We start from the raw sequence: 18,091 nt of genomic DNA on the forward strand, positions 1-18,091 counted from the left end.
CATGCAGCCTTACTCCTCTTCCCCCTACTCCACCACCATGCAGCCTTACTCCTCTTCCCCTACTCCACCACCATGCAGCCTTACTCCTCTTCCCCCTACTCCACCACCATGCAGCCTTACTCCTCTTCCCCTACTCCACCACCATGCAGCCTTACTCCTCTTCCCCTACTCCACCACCATGCAGCCCTGCTCCTCTTCCCCCTACTCCACCACCATGCAGCCTTACTCCTCTTCCCCTACTCCACCACCATGCAGCCTTACTCCTCTTCCCCCTACTCCACCACCATGCAGCCTTACTCCTCTTCCCCTACTCCACCACCATGCAGCCTTACTCCTCTTCCCCCTACTCCACCACCACGCACATTTGCTCTTCTTCCTCCTCTTCCTCCTCTTTCTCAAGCAGGCAGTTGCCCTTCGCCAGGTGCTTCCATGTTCATAAATTGTACTGAACTTGGTCAAGCTCTACATATTTGATGGATAGCACCTGTCAGCTAACTAAACTTACTGTGTGATTGGTGAAAGTTCTAGTTGCACCTGGCAATTACTGTAAGCAGATGATCCAATAGATCCATATTACAGTATTTACCATCATGTTTTTTATGGTATTACTGTATGTGCCTAAAACATTTTGACAGTGGAGTGAACTATTGTGCAGGTGACACAAGGAAATGGCGCCAACATGTTTTGCAGAGAACAACCACTTGACTGAGAAGCAATAGTCAGTTTAGACCAGAAAGATATATTCAATTGGTAATTGGTCTAACTAAAAGAAATTGTACCTAACCATTTGCAAAGATTTCCTAAGTCATGAACTCTGTTGAAATCTGTGCCAACTGTAGGCAATTGCACTTGTAATTTGCAAGGATTTGCTAATACAATTGTAAATTGATTAAAGGAATGAGAAATTCCAATCTGTTGTGTCCAAGTGCCCAGTGGTTTGGAGATTTGTACGTGTTGTTTTGAGAATGTCATTTCTGTTTTGTGAAATGAGCCAGAAAAACAGTGAAGCATGAGTTTTAGCTGTTTCAAGGAACCATTAACAGGTGAACAAGTGCAAATCCTTTTAAGCTCTTTCAATGAAAAATATCCAACACCAAACCATGTGTCAAAGTGAACGACACACGCTAGAATTCTGTATGGTCTCGCCTTCAGCAAAAGCATGCAATAGTGTCCACCCATACCTGAGAAGTTTAGCTTGGCCAGAATATTCCTTAATGACTCAAACAAACAGTAGTTGAAATCATAAGGTATCGTTGATTAACCAGCTAAGATCCTTTTATAGGCAAAAAGACACATTGTATAGACAGAAAACAAAAAGGTGTTTTGGTTTCTTCATTGGAACATCACCATTGTGTGTCATTCATCCCAATGAAATACGTTGCAGTTGCAGGTCTATAGAACTTCAGTCCACAAAGCACAAGACTAACAGAACATACAGCAACTTGGCTGTGTTGGTCAGAGATGTGTTGACAGGGCCAGGTTTGCACTTCCTGGTGACCTAGGCGATGTCTTCATCTTCTTAGTGAGGTTGCTACGGACATCCTGTCCTGCCAGGAAATACAGGATGGGGTCAAGGCAACTGTTAGCACTCGCTAGTGGGCGTGTCACTTTGTAGGCTATGCTGGATGCTTGCAGCAGCTCACAGCTTACCTGGGGGGGAGGTACAGACACACACATCATGTAAGACATACGACACCCACCCACAGGAAGACGAAAGGCTCTCACAGGCTTCTACAGAACGAATCTCACTCAAAACACATTTGAAAACACATAGTGTCTGATTTGACGTCTGACCGGAAGAACGTTTGTCTTCATTTGTAGTGTGACACACAACCAGCGCACCACACGTTACATTTGCTCAGCTGTGATCTCGGCTGTGAACACAAAAGCGGTTCGCTCACCTGTGCGGCGTTGACCTGCCTCAGGTACCTAAAGGAGTAGTACAGGCTTCTGGTGAGGTGGAAAGGCAGGAAACAGAGCATGAACGCCGCCAGGACAACGACGATCATCTTCACCGACTTCTGCTTGGACCTGTGGGCCGCCAGGCCTCCCATTCCCCCTTCCCCCGAGCCGCCCCCCCAACCGGGCTCCAGCAGCTTCCGCACCATCAGCCCGTAGCACACCATCACCACCATGAAGGGCAGGGCAAACATCAGGCCCGACACCGCCGAGCTGTACAGCAGGAAGTCGTCGAAGAGCTCGGGGCTGGTCGTGTCGTAGCACACCCTCTCCGAGCCGCTGTCCCGCGTGCGCGAGAAGTAGAGGACGGGCGCCTGGCAGAAGAGCACGCACGCCCACACCGCCACGGAGACCAGGCGGGCGCGGCGGGCACTCACCCAGCGCAGCGAGCGGACCGGGTGGCACACGCCCAGGAAGCGGTGGAGGCTGATGCAGCAGAGGAACAGGATGGAGCCATACAGGTTGGCGTAGAACAGGAAGCGTATGAGCTTGCAGAGGGGTTCGCTGAAGGGCCAGTCATTCTCGTCTGCGTAGTAGTAGATGAGGAAGGGCAGGGTGAAGATGTATAGGGTGTCGCAAACGGTCAGGTTGAACATGTAGATGGTCGAGGGGTTCCAGCGCTTGATGCGGAACACTATCACATACATGGCGGTGGCGTTCAGGGCTAGGCCAATCACAAACACCAGAGCGTAGCTGACAGGAAGGAGGATGTATTTGAAGTTCTCCTCGAATTGGCAGTACATGCTCTCATTGGAGGTGGCGTTGCTGTAGTTGGAAGAAGCCGCCATCTTGGTTGGAAATACACCTGAAGAAATTGTAGTCAAACCAGTTTTGGGAAAGGCAAACATTAGGTTTGATGGGCATAGATGTGAATAGTGAATACAGACACATAGACACACACCCTGTATATAAATATGTTTCTAATCCTAAATCAGTCACATCTCAGAAGTAAAGATATCATAATTTGGAGTATGGAGCACAACACTCAAAGAAGCAAATAACTTATCTGAATTAAAATAGTTTAGGATGTTGCACTAGCTCATGCAGTTCATACCCAAATAAGATGCTAAGCATGGGCTGACACACACTCACTCCAGACACAGTGGATTTGAATAAGATCCTACTTCCCTAAATACCTTAAGTCTGGCTAAGCGAGAGAGGGAGAGTTCAGGAGTTGATTGTTATGTAACAACATAGTAACATAATCATAAATGATAGGTGTCAGACCTGTTAGAAATAATTTCCTGAAACTATCCACTATGTCTCCAACAAGACATGAGTATGTCTATCAATCTACCAATACAAAGGATTAAATATTGGCATTTAAGGTTGGCATTGAAGGTATGCACACGAAGACACCCACATGTACACATAAATATGCAAACTAACGAACACGCACAAACCCAACATCACCATCATACACAGTATGTAGACAAACACACCAAAATATATACACAGCATGTCCCCAGAAAAGCCGATGCAACAGACTGTGATTTCCTTGAAAATAGCTTTCCAAACCTCGGGGCTTGGAATGAGGTAAGAACATTTTAACTCAAAGCAGACGTTTCAGCCGTTTCTCGCCCTCCCTATTTCATTCCCTCATCACAAACATTTGTTGGAAGAAGACTTTCTATTAGAGTGAACTGATAAGAGTATGTGTTTACAACTGCTTCCAAAGCCTTCCCACAGACAAAAACGACAACAAGTTATGCTGTTCTAAATGTTGCAGTGAAAGCAGTGAAATAAATGTGTTACAGTTGAACAATTACTCACCCTCCCAGTGTGTGTACGGTCCCTTTCTTCTAATAGGGGCTGTGTAAGGTAATCATGTTGTGCACTGTGTCTTCATGCTAGTTTCTAAGTGTGTGTGTGTGTGTCTGCCTCCTTAAACTATTTGACAAAAAGAGAGCTCAGTTTAGGTGTGGACGTTTGACTAGCTGTGACATGCACGCCACACACCCACAACAGGCTAAGCCTGGGCCACAGTCATTTTGTCCTCTACGGTTCAGCTTTAGCCTGCAATGGTTCTCAAAAGAGGTTTCTTCGTAAACTAAAAACGCAGAACACATGTTTGGATTGGGAGCTTCTTGTTCCTATAGAACAGGATCCACGTTTTCGTCGGATGTATGACATTTGTTCAATTATAGCTTCAAACACTGTGCGCACGTTATTCACACACTCACGCTCTTATTAGCTTCAACCCATTGCCTTACCTGAGTGTAACGCACAGACCACTGGTCCTCCAGAGAGTAGACCATAAATGAATTGATTGGTTGACTGATTCACGATCAGATCTCAATGTAACGCAGTCCGGTGAATGCCGGCCATTTCTTTCTGCCAGAGCTGAGCTTGGTGTGAGGCGGAGGTGTTTGTGCGTGGTGGCGTGTGTTTGTGTGTGAGACGTGTCAAGGGAAGGCAAAGAAAGTGGGATTAATGTCTTACCCGCTTTAAAAACACAGTTCATTAATGATTGCAAGGCCTATAATCTTAACCCACTCCCCACACTTGTTCTCTAGAGTCAATCAGTCTGTCAAAACTGAGCACCATCCCCAAAACATGCCAATCAACATGTAGGCAGGTGTGGGTGCAGGGGGTAGTGTTGGGGGGGGGGGGGGGGGGGGGCGGGGACTGCCTCATCATTTGTAGTGTGTGACTCACCAACATTGTACAGTAGCCTACACATCAAATTGCCAGTGATGCCCACTCATTAGATGGAATTTAAGGCATTTCCATCCGAGACTTCTTTAATCATTTATTAAACATTAGGACCTCATTAGGGTTGCAGCCCCTCACTAACCATGCTGGGATAAACATAAACTTAGCATTTTACCAGGTTGGGCAGTAGTGGGATTAGTCACATTTTCCTGTCCCTGTTGTAGTGTAGTTACAGAGTACATTACAATTGGATGGGATAGCCAAAAATGTTTAAACTGTGATGCGTAGGTCTACAAAATCATTATTTCCGGCATTTTAATCAAATAACAATTGCCTTCGTAAAAAAAGCTTGATGGACATCTATATATCTGGGATTGATTAGCTTTCATATTTATTTATTTACGGTTTTACGGATAATATCGATGTTTCCTTGATCGACTGCGGTTTCTTGTTGCTATGCAGGTCCAAGGACGCAGACAGCTTCTGTTTGTCACGCAAACCGTCTACAATACCGTTCACTTCCATGTTTAATAGCATTCATTATATCATTTTATTTACAGCCCTAAACTAACGTTATTATGATTTGGTTCCTTGGAAAGTCCAATGTGTGTAAAGGCTTTGTAGACAAAGATTAATATGACCTGATGATGATGAGATACTAGTAATGCCTCAACAGTCCTGACTTGTCTTGTCTTCCATCACCGCAGAGTGGCGCTGACGGGCTTAATTTCGAGGGATGCCCCGTTATTTTCCCCCATCCGTGGTTTGCTTGTTCAGTTCTCTTCGCTCCTTTGGTCCTCAGTACACAGCGGTCTATCAGTTGGAGTGCAGCTAGCGTGGAGTTTCAACCAGCGGAGTAGCGAGCCACAGCTATCTATCATGGCCGCCGGAGTCCAAATCTGAATGCTCTTTTCTCCCTCTTCTCCTCCTTGGAGATTTTAAAGGAATTATCCACACCCTTCGAGGTTTATTCGGACTAAATACATTTCCCAGGGAATATACCATTCATGTCAATACCTAAATATGCAGCCACCGCCGAGAAAGGTGAGTTTTTGTATCCCATCTTTGGCTAGCCAGCTAGCTAGCTACTTTCTCAACCCAAACTAAATGATGATGATGATTGACAGATGTGTGATGTTGTTTATTTGCATTGACACATAGGACGGATACACGTTCCTAACATTAATATTCTCCTCTATTTGAACTCATCAACGATGTTAACGTGAGCAAGGTGTCATGGATTGCAACATTTGAACAGCTTGAAATGCTTTTATCTAGGCTGGAAATACTGTTCGATCACCTTTTCGTAGTGAAACTGGTCAAGCATGAAATACAGATTTGAGAACTTAGCTGTAGGTCTGTCAGTAACCTGAGCTGTAGGTCTGTCCTCACACAGATCAGACACTTTAAACGATGGGTCTAGCCAGCTTCTCAGGACCTTGTCGAAATCGATAGTTATCTATTGAGGTGTGCATTTTAATACCAGTGACTGGCAGGATGTCTAATTGAAATCATTGCGATATAACATGACACAAGCAGGTATTTCATTAGACTTGCAATGTCTGGATTATGATCATAACAATGTATGCTTGCTTTCCTAGCGACATGTCACATTTCTGACAGATCGCGGTGTTGTTGCGTCTTGTTCAGTCTGATCAGGCTTGTTTGTGAGTGACTCGGCGAATGTACTGACAACGGTCCCCTGATTGACTGGATAGATGAACAACCTTTTTTTTCCCATAGTGTAAGTAATATTAGCCTACATTACGTCCGGACTAGTAGCAGTCTCGCAGGTTACACACCCTATTGTTCAAGACATTTTGGCTGATAACAATGGGTTCATGTGACGCGTTCCCTGACTAATCTTGGTCCGGTCAATGCAAGTTAACACACAGACTAGTCATGTTGCACATTACGTTAGACACATCTTAGACATAAACTTCACACACTTAGTAGTAGATCGTTTTAGGAAACCAATGTGACATTATATCTGTAACAAACCGCTTGATGGACAATTCAAGGATTTGATTGCATAACATGACCTCTGATGTCTGTAGTGGGAGTTGGTATAAATCTGCACATAGCAGCGTCCGATAACCAATTACCGGCACTTCACGGTTTTCCGTTAATTACCGGTTATTCCCTGGTGCCGCTTAAATGCTCCTGGGCCTACTGCACATTCTAGACAAACTAGAACGTGTCACATCATGTCCTTACCTCTCACACACACACACATACACACACAGGCACCGCTCAGCCACATGCTGGTTTTGGTAGGTAGCAATGTTGAACACGTCTCTGCATGTTCTTTCACAGAGAGGGAGACCTCCATACTGTAGCTACCAATCCCAGTGTGGTCAGATAGGAGCCACACACACACATATATACACACACACACACACACACACACACTCAAACTCACAGACACAAGCCCCCCAATCATGACTTCTGTATCAGCCTGTGTAGCTGTCTGCTATTTTAGAGCAAATGGAGCTAATGATGCACCCACAATGATGTCACTGGGTCAGGCTGTCTACCTGCTAATCGGCCTTACTGTAACTGCTGTCTACTGTCCTACTGCGCTACGCACCTGGTCACTCCTGTGCAAGGGCACCACTTGGGAAGTCACTCAGAAATCCAATAAATGAACCCTGGAAAAACTATGCTGAATATATCTCCCTCTCTCTCTCTCTCTCTCTCTCTCTCTCTCTCTCTCTCTCTCTCTCTCTCTCCCTCTCTTTCTCCTCCTCTCCTCTCTTTTCTTCTCTCTCTTTCTCTCCTCTCTTTCTTTATCCCTCTATCTCCTCTCTCTCTCTCTCAGTCTTTCTGTCTGTCTCTCTCTCTTTCTCTTTGCTTTTTTTGTGGTATGTTATCAGTAAAATAAGGGACGATGTCAGTTTTCTCTGATAATCCAATTGACCTCTCCCTCCTTATCTTCAAAGGCAGGGGACATGAAAGCTAGTCTCCAGACCACAGTTACTGACTTTGTTTGTGTGTGTTGTGTGTGCGCGTGAGTGTGTGTGTGTCTGGAGTGTTGTTGTTTGGTCTGGAACAGTCATGAATTTCTCATTCTGTTACTCAGTGAATAGTGGTGGAATTTTCCTGATTCTGGACAATGACCTTGCCAATGACTGTCGTTTTTGTTTGTTTTGGGATCACACATGGTCTATAACACTTTTGTTTTTTGCCGGTGAAGTTCTTAATCATGTTTTATCACACTATTGAGAGTGTTTACACAGGTTTTTTGGGACATTGTGTAAAAAACACACTGAAATGAACCGACTGAAGTTAATAGACTGGCTTCCTAACTGCTTCGACAGGAGTCAGTCTGGGTGGAGTGTCGTGCTGACTGTGTCTGTGTTTCCACACCACCAGGTAAAAGTGACTCAGGAGATGAAGAACATTCACACGGAGCAGATGACCAGACTGCACCTGAAACACCAGACGGAATGTGACCTACTGGAAGACATGAGGTACACACAAACACACACTTATCTTTTTCATGCAGGTGTAATGCAGGAAGCAGAAGAAAGAAAGGAATGAGAGGGAGAGAAGAATAGCCTGAGTACGCCAGGAAGAGGGAGTACTGGAGCGTTCCCGTTCGTTTTTGGGGGGGGGGGGGAATAAAGATCCGGGATATGACGAAGGAATTTCCTGCTGCCTTCCTGTACGCTCTCTCTCCCCCTCCCCCCTCTCTTTCTCTCACTCTCTCTCTCACTTACGTTCTCAATTCATTTTCTCTGTTGCTCTCTCAGTCTCTCTGTCTTTCTTTCTCTCACTCTGTCTGTACTATTCCACAGCTGGAAGTCATAACAAGACACCACACTTTCTTTTTTTCCTTTGGTCTTTACTCAAGCTCTCATTGAATGTTAATGTGCATTTGTTTGGTCCAGTATTGTAAAGCTCTGTGTGTGTGTGTGTGTGTGTGTGTGTGTGTGTCAGGAGAGAGAAAGAGAGAAATCGAGAATGGAAGAGAGAATGGGAGAGGGAGAAACAGAGTGAGTTAGAGAGAACGAGTGTCTAGTGGCACTGCTGGCACACTTCTCCCTCTGAACTTGGCAGAAGAGGAAAGCCCAGCTACTTCTCACATTCTCAGATCTCTGTGCACACGAGGCACTGAGTATTTATGGCAACGTGGACACGCAAAACACACACACACACACACACGCGTCTCGCGCAGTTCCATCTGCAATAGAACAGGTTGCAGCGTACTGCAGAATTACGGCTCCATTCGGAACTGAAGAACACAGCAGATGCCCGCTGGAAACCAGAAGTTGGACAATTGTTTTTTTTCCACCATATTGTTTCCATGAACAAGGGGTCGGGAAAACACACAGTATACCCTGAAATGGTATTTCGGTTTTGCTGAATCATTCTCATGACAGCCAGTCTATTTGTGTAGTCTCTCATTCTTCTCTTTTAGAGGGTGTGCACACCCGCTACTCTCAGACACATACACTTTCCTCCCCAAAGCTGGAGATATGAACTCTTAAACCCCAAAGCTGCTCTTGAGTTTGTTTACCCTAATTAATCCTGGTCCCGGCTTTAATCAGGGGACAGAAAACAAATCTTTAGAAAAGTCTAAAGGTCTTACACACACACCAAGACACACATACAATACACAGGCACATGCCTCTTTAGGTGCATCCTACTGCTTAGCAGAAGGCTTTGTCTCTCCCGGGAGAGAGAGGAGGTGGACAGGGAACGCACAAGGAGAGGGACTGAGAGGCAGAGTGAGGATGAGAGGGATGAGGACAAGGGGATGAGGAAGTGGGAGCGATGGAGGAATAACTTTTCGAGTCAACTTAATGTCCCCAATCCTGCTAAATCTGCCATTCCCTTATGTCTGCCCTGCCGTATTTACGCACACACACACACACACACACTCTTGCTGTCCAGCCATGCTTGGAAACAAGCCCCAACACACACAAACACACCTACACAACACAAACTTGTTTCAGACACTCCCAGCTGATCCCAGAGCAGTCAGAACTCCCAGTGCCCTGTCGTGTACACATTTCTCTGTATACACACCCTCAAATCATTATTTTCACCTCTGTTTCTCTTTCTCTGCCTCCCTCCCTCTCTCTCCCTCTCCCTCTCCCTCTCTGACCCATGGTCGAATTGGCGTTTCCATTGATCTCCGTGCAAGTTTAGTGCTGCATCGATCCTAGCTTTTTTCCCATGCCTGATCCTCCCCTCTCTTTACTTTTGCTGTTGATGCACACACACACACACACACACACTCACGCATGCACTCAACAACAGCTGGCACCCACTCCGGAACACTGAAGTACACTCTGTCAGACCCAGTCATATGCAGGTCTCATCTGGAGTGTTTTGGCCTCCACTGCTGATGCTGACACCGCCTCTTGAATCAGATACACAGAGACTCAAACGTACACACACACAAACATGCACACGCTGAAATGGCCGGAAGGGGCCGGGCAATAGGGGTCTCTCTGGAGAGCTGTGTCTGACCGCAGAGATCAGAGAGAGGTTTGTTTCTCCACATACTGAGGGAGGACGGAAAAACAGCTGAGAGGACAACTTGTCCCGTCCGTATTCATTTGTTTATTTGAATCCAATCGAATCCAGTCGGCGTTTGAAATGGGATCCAAACACCACAAAGCAAATGGATGCGCACATTCGCACAAACACAGCTTGGGTGTGAGATGGCTTGTGACTTATTGGCTGTTTATGTTGATTTACACGCAAGTAACCGTGGTAGCATAGGACAGTGGTGCGTGCGGCCGAGACTTGTCCAGAGATCCCTGTGAGAATCTGAGTTTGAGACAGAGAGCAAGAGAAGTGGGAAATGAGAGGGCTAGAAAGGGGGAGGAGTGAGAAAGAGCTTATTTGACAAAGTGTGGAGGGCGTAAAATGATTTGTAATGAAAGAGCACATGGATATGCATCTCAGCACTGGGATGTGTGTGAATGCTTGCTAGGAATTTCTACAGTTTTGTCTGTCCGTAAAAGGCACTGCTGAGATTCGAACTCAGGATCTCCTGTTTACTAGACAGGCGCTTTAACCAACTAAGCCACAGCGCCAAGTTGCATAGGGCAGTAAGTGTTAGGTGTCACTAAACAACGTATAAATTGTGTATCAAGTGCGTAATACCGCTAATACAGTTAAGTTCTTTGAACTGGACAAAAACTTCCGCCATGTAAAAGGCACTGCTGAGATTCGAACTCAGGATCTCCTGTTTACTAGACAGGCGCTTTAACCAACTAAGCCACAGCGCCATGTGGTGAGAATAGTGTAAGAGCACGTCTTTATACTAAACCATCTCTATATTTTAAACCTCGGATCTATTTTATTTATTCTGGTAGACCTTTAAAAAATTTGCACGCGGCTCTCTTTGAGCATTAAAAGGAAAGATTTTGAATTTACAAATGCGAAAAGTTAAATCATTGCGAAATACTGTTGATCTGTAAAATTGCCATAATATAGTTATGACTTGATTCAGAAGTACCAATTGACTAAGTACAAGTATTTTTACGTATATTTTTAAACAAATTATCACAAATATATTGCCGGCAAAAATGCCCCGTGTGAGGCTCGAACTCACGACCTTCAGATTATGAGACTGACGCGCTGCCTACTGCGCCAACGAGGCAGGTAGCATATTGTAGCTTAATGCTAGATCATCACGTGAACAGAGCATGTGTAGTTGATTGGCGGGATGTATTTTAGGTTTAGTGATGAGGGTTTATTTAAGCTTTCTCTTCCGGCAATATGTCAGCAAATTACACACGCTCCAGCCAACACTGAGCGGCATCTCCTCTTGTTTTACTGTAACCTTGATGCCGTTTTTACTTGGTCTGTGTGTGATTATTGTGTAGGAGATTGTAGATTGTTCTTCCACTTTTTTCATCACTCCGTCCCTCTGACTTTCTTTCTGCAAAACGCACGTATTCGAAATCAGTCTGCAGTCAGCACCCTCAGCAACCTTATCTCGAGAGCTGATCTCTGGGTCCCAGACCTCGCGAGACGTATTTTTTTATTATTATTTTTTTTTACTTCTATCTTCTGTCCAAAAAATGGAGTATGCAATAACTTTTTTGACATTTTAAAATTAGCCTGATGTTAGGAATGATGGGGTCATTTATGTTTAAAATGAGATTTAATGTTGTCTTTGCGAGATTATCTCACTTGAGAGCTGGATGGTTTTGGTAATGTTAGGGTGCTGTATATTAGGCTATGATAACATTACGATACAGTTTATTAGGGTTGGGTAATACATACAGGGGCAATATGTGCCGCACATAGGGTTTAATTGATGTAATGTATTTATAGAATATTTTTTGTCTACCACCGCTGGCTTTTCCGCAGCTGTGGTAGATAAGTGTAGCGGTATCTCCACCTTGGTGTACATTCCTAGGCTGAGATGGGAGGTCCCTTTGCCCGGATGTTTGGGGGAGTTTTAAGGGAGGAGGCGACAGTGAGGGGAGAGTTGGGACTGGGGAGGGTTGGAGGGAGTGGGAGAGTCAGTGGAGGGAGGGAGCGAGCAGGCTGGGGGGGGGGGGGGGGGGGGGGGGGTTGAAATTCCTGCCTTGCATAACCATGAGGTTTCTGAATCCGTTTATGTAGACAGAGAACAGGCTGGGCCAATCACTTCTTCCTCTCATCCTCTCATCTCTCCTGTACTCTTCTCCACTAATATCATGTTTGTTACAGTAAAAAGGCTGCTGTTGATGGAAACCCAGACACACACTCACACACACCCACACTAACCCTCACTTACAAAATCAGCCTTTGCAAGTAAAGCTATAATTTATGGAAGGCCTATTGGTTGATGGGAATGATATTTATGTGTGTGTCTCTCTCTCTCCAGGACCTACAGCCTGAAGAAGGGACAGCTGGAAAGGGACTATGCACAGGTAAGCAGTGTTCTGTGTGAAAGCGTTCATTGAACAAAAGTTCATGAACTCGTTCATAATTTTGGTGAACGTGGACTGAACGTACTGTATTACTGCCTGATGAACGATACTGTGAACGCGTTCATTCTGTTGTCTGTGAACGGCACGTTCACCCTTTTAATTTTGTTCAATAAGGTGCCAAATTTCTAGAGACTTCCAGGCGAAAAACACACCGTTAACAGTCCTGTATTCAGGGTTGCCCAACCAGTCAATCGCTGCGGGTGCTTTCTTCTACTGTCTATGCCTGGCAAGTGTGAGAGCGCCGAAGTTGCGTGGAGGCCGAGAGCGGTATTGCAGACAGATAGAGATTTCAATCTGGCAACGGCAGCCACCAGTGTCGCACCGTCTGTGGTTCTAAATGGGCTGTGGAAATAATTTAGACAAATTACAGCTCGCAACATATTGAAAAAAAGAACTGAACTAGTTAATGTTTTGGAGCTTTAAACTTAGTTAAAAATTTTGAATTATGAACTATGAACTGAACTAGTTCTTTTTAAAATTTGTGAACTATGAACTGAACTAGTTAATGTAGAAAGTGAACTTTCCCAAAAGTGCAAGTAAGCATCTCTCTGACACACAGACAACATGTAGTCCAGCTGTAGTCCAACATGGTAAACTGCATATTAAGTGAGCTGTTGGCTGCGTAAATTAGGTCATGTAAACAATTGCATTGTCTCTGCATTACAAGGAGAATTCCCTAAAGACACTGATTCAAACACACTCAGATGTGGAGATGCCAAACTATTTGGCAAGTTTTTTAAACTTATTGACCCATTTCAAAAGGCACTGCTGAGATTCGAACTCAGGATCTCCTGTTTACTAGACAGGCGCTTTAACCAACTAAGCCACAGCGCCGGGTGGTGGGGCATTGTTTTTTGTCAGTAGCTGTTGGCCTACTCTGTCCTGACTGACCTCTGGACTATCCAGGAGGGAGGGCTGGGTGGGTGGGTGGGTGGGTGGGTGGGGAGACTTCCCAACAACACTGGGAACATTCATACACTCTCACATCATGACGCAATGCATGAGCTCACTGTGTACACACACTCACTCATACACACACACACTCCTACCGCTCCATGCTATGCAGCTGTCCACACAAATAAACATTGTTTTCTGGCCCCATCATCCTTAGAAGCAGGTTCACACACACTGCACTTCTGGACGGAGAGATGGAGGGAAGAGAGGAGAGGAGGAGTATAGCATAAAACAAGGAGCGATAATGGAAAAGGAAATGCGTGTTTGTGTGAAAGAGAGGGGGGGGGATTCTTTCTCTCGTTGTCGAGGATACAGTGACACATCACCCAGAAACATGTTCCTGCGTTTGAACAGGAAAACAGTGTCTTTCACCTCAAGTATGGTCGACACAGCTAACTTGTCACCAAAACCTCTTCAGCCAAGTCTACAGCCAGACATCATACAGGCTCAGACAGTGTGTGTGTCTGTCTGTGTGTGTGTATGTCTGTGTGTGTGTGTGTGTGCCATAATGGACAGTGTACCCTCGTCTCTTCTTCACCTCTGCAAGACAGGTTGCCTAGCAACAGTAGTACCCTTTCTATAGAATAATGGATTTCTTCCTGATTGTGCAAGTCTGTCTGTATGCCCCCTCCTCTCCCCCTCCCCCGTCATCTTTCTCCCTCTTCCTCCCTCTTCCTCCCTCTGTCCCGCCTTTTCTCCCTCTCTCCCTCTCTCCCTTTCTCACTCTCCCTCTTTCTTTCCTCCCACCCCCTCCTTTATCTCTCTCCCCCACCCCCCTCCATCCCTCTCTTTGTCAGACACTCGGCCAGTTGTGTGGGTACACAGAGCTGTGCCAGTACAACCAGATGAGGTCACAGTGTAGTGATGCTATCACAGGCCCTCTGTTCTACTGGCCCAATGGCCCCCTCTAGCCCCTCTCCCCCTACCTGACCCTATGAGGGGGGTTTGGTGTGTGTGGGGGGGGGGAGGGGGGGGTGCTAGACCAACCAGTGAATAGGAAGTGAGACAGAGAAAGACCGAGGAGGAGGATGAGGTTGGGAACGAGGGAGACCCTGTCATTTAACCTCTGACCTATCATTGTGTCAGACAGGTGTCTACTCTTGCGGAAACACCATCTCTAATTAGCAGCTGTCAATCAAAGCCCTCCTACACAACGTGTGTGTGTGTGTGTGTGTGTGTGTGTGTGTGTAAGGGTACCAAACCTTGCAGTGTTATTCCTCCCATTCCCCATACAGGCATAACTGGAATAGTTTTGTGGTAGGATAAGACTGCTCTAAATGGCCAAATAAGGTCTGTGTGTGTGTGTGTGTTTGTGTGGTGGGCAGTGGGTGTGTTTGCGCATGCCCTTTTTTTGCTCATTGTGCATGTGTGTCGTTGTGAAACCACAGTGTAATTGCCCCGGGTGTCTCAGCCAGGGTGAGGATGAGGAGGAGGGTGAGGATGAGGGTGAGGGTGAGGAGGAGGATGGTGTCTCCCGCTCCCAGACTGTTGTGAGTCTCTCTCCTCCTCCCGTCTAGAGAACAGTCTGCTGTCTGGGTCCGCAGTGCAGCGTTCCGCCTCCCTCCCTCCCTCCCTGCCTCCCTTCTCCTCTCCCCTGGATTTCTCCCGTCTGTCTTCCCCCCTCCTCCGTGCCCCCCCCCCTTCTCTTTCTCCCTCCCTCCCTCCCTCTTCCTCTATGCCCGCCTCCTTCCGTCTCTCCTCCTGGTTCCCTCCCTCCTCTCTTCCCACGTTCCGCTGTAACGGCAGCTCATTTGCATAAACGACTGTCTGTAGCGTGACAGGCTTTGCGACTGTCTGACAGGCGCTCCTGTCCTAAGCCAATCACACGTGAACAGGCACACTCAAATTAGACTGGTCCTCCACCCACCCAACCCACACACACACACACACACACACATGCTCACACAAGCAGACCCACTAGGCACAGAGAGGCCCATTTCGTTTCCGCTGGTTTGGAACGCTTTCCTCTCCGAGAGTCCACATTAGCATGAAGGTGAGCCAAGATGGCGTAGGTCCTATAGGGCGCGTTGGAGAGACAGAGAGCGACAGAGCGACAGGGAGGAGCAGAGGAGAGTGGACGGTGTGGGGAGTGAGGGTGTCTGGTGCAGTTCCGAGCGTGACGGAGCTGCGGAGGGGGTGTTCTGAATGTGGAGGCTGTGGGCAGGTACACCGAGAAGGCCTGCTGACCAATACTGACAGACTGAAGGGCCAGGGAGAGATGGGGATCTCCATGGTCGTCCTTTCATACAAGCACACGCATGCTGACACACGCACACACCCGCACGGGCGGACGCAAATTGTCTCTCTCCTGCTCCTCTAACACAGCCTGGCTGCTCACCCTAACCCAACCCCAACCCTTTAGGTTGGTTGAAGGGCAGTTCTATGGGCGTATGTGAAGCCCCCTGTGACATGCTTGCGTGTAAAAAGGGCTATACAAATACATTTGATTTGATTTGAACCCTAACCCAACCCTAACCCGCCCACAAAAAAATTTGGTCGGGAAGTTGGGTCTGGGATCGCTAGTTTTGGGAAAAATCAAATAGTCAGGGCGGGCTTTATAGGATAATGGACAGATGATGAACAGTAACGTATTCAACCACGTCACCAAAGAGCGCTTGGGTTGAATTTGTTTTCAACAAACAACATATTACATTGCTCTGATTGGTTGTAGGTCTATCCAATTGAGTGAAGAGACATTTTTTTACGAGTTTCGTTGAAACACACCCCATACTCACAGCCCAACGGAGAGTTCTCAGACTCATATTCTGAATTGAATTATGAGTATGACAATGTCAGGCTACCTCTAACATACCTCGGGCTCTCCATCTCTCTCTCTCTCTCTCTCTCTCTCTCTCTCTCTCTCTCTCTCTCTCTCTCTCTCTCCATCTCTGTCTCTCTCTCTCTCTCTCTCTCTCTCTCTCTCTCTCGCAATCTCTCTCTCTCTCTCTCTCTCTCTCTCTCGCTCTCTCTCTCTCGCTCTCTCTTTCTCTCTCTCTCTCTCTCTCTCTCTCTCTCTCTCTCTCTCTCTCTCTCTCTCTCTCTCTGTCTCTCTCTCTCTCTCTCTCTCTCTCTGTTTCTCCCTCTGTCTTACAGCTTACTCTGCTTATTGTAGAGGTCAAGCCAATATGCACTTTACCTGCACTAACACACACACACTCACCCATGGTCTCCTTCTTAGAAGGATTGCGGTAAAATGGGTGTTATTGCAGACCTTGCAGGTAACAGAGGAGAGAGGAGAGGGGGACGGGAAGAGAGGAGAGGATAGAAGGGAGGGGAGGAGGGGAGGGGACGAGGGGAGAGGAGGGGAGGGAATAAGAGAGGAGGGAATTGGAGAGGAGGAGGAAGCACATCAGTGTATCGATTGAATTAGTAAGGTTTGGAGAGGTGAGGAGAGGAAAGACTTAGAGATGGGTAGTGAAGTCAGATAGAGAGAGTCAGAGAGAGGGGGGGCAGGGGAGAGGATAAAGAATCAGAGGGGGGGGCAGGGGAGAGGAGAGAGAGTCAGAGAGGGGGGCAGGGGAGAGGAGAGAGTCGGAGAGGGGGGCAGGGGAGAGGAGAGAGAGTCAGAGGAAGGGGGGGCAGGGGAGAGAGAGTCAGAGAGGGGGGCAGGGGAGAGGAGAGAGAGTCAGAGAGGGGGGGGCAGGGGAGAGGAGAGAGTCAGAGAGAGGGAAGGGCAGAGGAGAGGAGAGAGTCAGAGAGAGGGGAGGGCAGAGGAGAGGAGAGAGTCAGAGAGAGGGGAGGGCAGAGGAGAGGAGAGAGTCAGAGAGAGGGGAGGGCAGAGGAGAGGAGAGAGTCAGAGAGAGGGGAGGGCAGAGGAGAGGAGAGAGTCAGAGAGAGGGGAGGGCAGAGGAGAGGAGAGAGTCAGAGCGAGGGGAGGGCAGAGGAGAGGAGAGAGAGCCCCAGGGTGAGTGAGTCTGATGAGGTTTGGAGGAGGAAGAAAGGAGCTTTCCTCTGTTGGTCCAAATCCTGCTACTCTCTCTTCTAAATGAACAAATGACTCATTGAAATGACATATTTGAATGTGTTATTTCAAGATGTATTGGCATGATATCAGTACAGCAGTATCACAACTGATGAGTGTATGTGTACAAGTGTTTCCTGGGGCAGCACGAGTGATGAGTGCATGTGGAAGTGTTTCAGTAGTTTCTCCCTCGACGGCCAATCACAGCTTTCCTTCCTCATCGATTTGGACTGGGAAGAAAACTGTCTGATTAGTCAACTGTCAATCCCAACACCTTCTCTCTCATCCCCTACCTCTCTCTCTCTCTCTCTCTCTCTCTCTCTCTCTCTCTCTCTCTCTCTCTCTCTCTCTGTCTCTCTCTCTCTCTCATCCCCTACCTCTCTCTCTCTCTCATCCCCTACCTCTCTCTCTCTCTCTCTCTGTCTCTCTCTCTCTCTCTCTCATCCCCTACCTCTCTCTCTCATCCCCTACCTCTCTCTCTCTCCCTCCCTCTCTCTCTCTCTCTGTCTCCCTCCCTCTTGTCTGGTAAGGATATCCTGCTGTCTGCATGCCCTCATTGCCCCTCTGGCCTGGACAAAAACAGGAAGCATGTGTGTATGTGGGCTCTCACCACATG

General features: G+C 47.0%; 2 protein-coding genes and 4 non-coding genes across 8 annotated transcripts in view; 1 reads left to right on the top strand and 5 right to left on the bottom strand.

Moving 5' to 3' along the window:
- Nucleotides 1-818: 818 nt before the first annotated feature.
- On the bottom strand, nt 819-3,807 carry p2ry2.1 (purinergic receptor P2Y2, tandem duplicate 1). The gene is made up of 3 exons (XM_084674545.1): nt 3,733-3,807; nt 1,902-2,764; nt 819-1,650 (listed from the first exon to the last, which is right to left on the bottom strand). The coding sequence occupies exons 2-3, from the start codon at nt 2,745-2,747 to the stop codon at nt 1,456-1,458; spliced, it is 1,041 nt and encodes a 346-aa protein (XP_084530671.1). The 5' UTR covers nt 2,748-2,764; nt 3,733-3,807; the 3' UTR covers nt 819-1,455.
- Nucleotides 3,808-5,080: 1,273 nt separating this feature from the next.
- Nucleotides 5,081-18,091, top strand: part of fchsd2 (FCH and double SH3 domains 2) — a 29,747-nt gene continuing 16,736 nt past the window's right edge. For 2 of the 3 annotated variants that reach the window (XM_084674861.1, XM_084674859.1), the window contains exons 1-4: nt 5,081-5,219; nt 5,322-5,658; nt 7,990-8,087; nt 12,455-12,500. In XM_084674861.1, coding sequence (XP_084530987.1) covers nt 5,638-5,658; nt 7,990-8,087; nt 12,455-12,500 — 165 coding nt within the window. In that variant the 5' untranslated portion in view covers nt 5,081-5,219; nt 5,322-5,637. Of the gene's footprint in view, nt 5,659-7,989; nt 8,088-12,454; nt 12,501-18,091 lie in introns of all 3 variants that reach the window. The other variant, XM_084674860.1, reaches the window with a different exon arrangement.
- trnat-agu (transfer RNA threonine (anticodon AGU)) lies at nt 10,594-10,667 on the bottom strand. The gene has a single exon. It is a non-coding gene; the product is annotated as a tRNA-Thr (tRNA).
- Nucleotides 10,789-10,862, bottom strand: trnat-agu (transfer RNA threonine (anticodon AGU)). Its single transcript has one exon. It is a non-coding gene; the product is annotated as a tRNA-Thr (tRNA).
- trnam-cau (transfer RNA methionine (anticodon CAU)) lies at nt 11,164-11,236 on the bottom strand. Its single transcript has one exon. It is a non-coding gene; the product is annotated as a tRNA-Met (tRNA).
- Nucleotides 13,321-13,394, bottom strand: trnat-agu (transfer RNA threonine (anticodon AGU)). Its single transcript has one exon. It is a non-coding gene; the product is annotated as a tRNA-Thr (tRNA).

Source organism: Hypomesus nipponensis, chromosome 15 (genome assembly GCF_054491055.1).
Source record: "Hypomesus nipponensis isolate SF chromosome 15, ASM5449105v1, whole genome shotgun sequence".
Taxonomy (NCBI): domain Eukaryota; kingdom Metazoa; phylum Chordata; class Actinopteri; order Osmeriformes; family Osmeridae; genus Hypomesus; species Hypomesus nipponensis.

What these genes read in the sequence shown, in the direction of transcription:
- p2ry2.1 (XM_084674545.1), bottom strand. Translation starts at nt 2,747, where the DNA reads ATGGCGGCTTCTTCCAACTACAGCAACGCCACCTCCAATGAGAGCATG. An exon ending in GGCAGGTCAACGCCGCACAG is followed by an intron (nt 1,651 to 1,901) that starts GTGAGCGAACCG and finishes CCTCCCCCCCAG; the next exon opens with GTAAGCTGTGAGCTGCTGCA.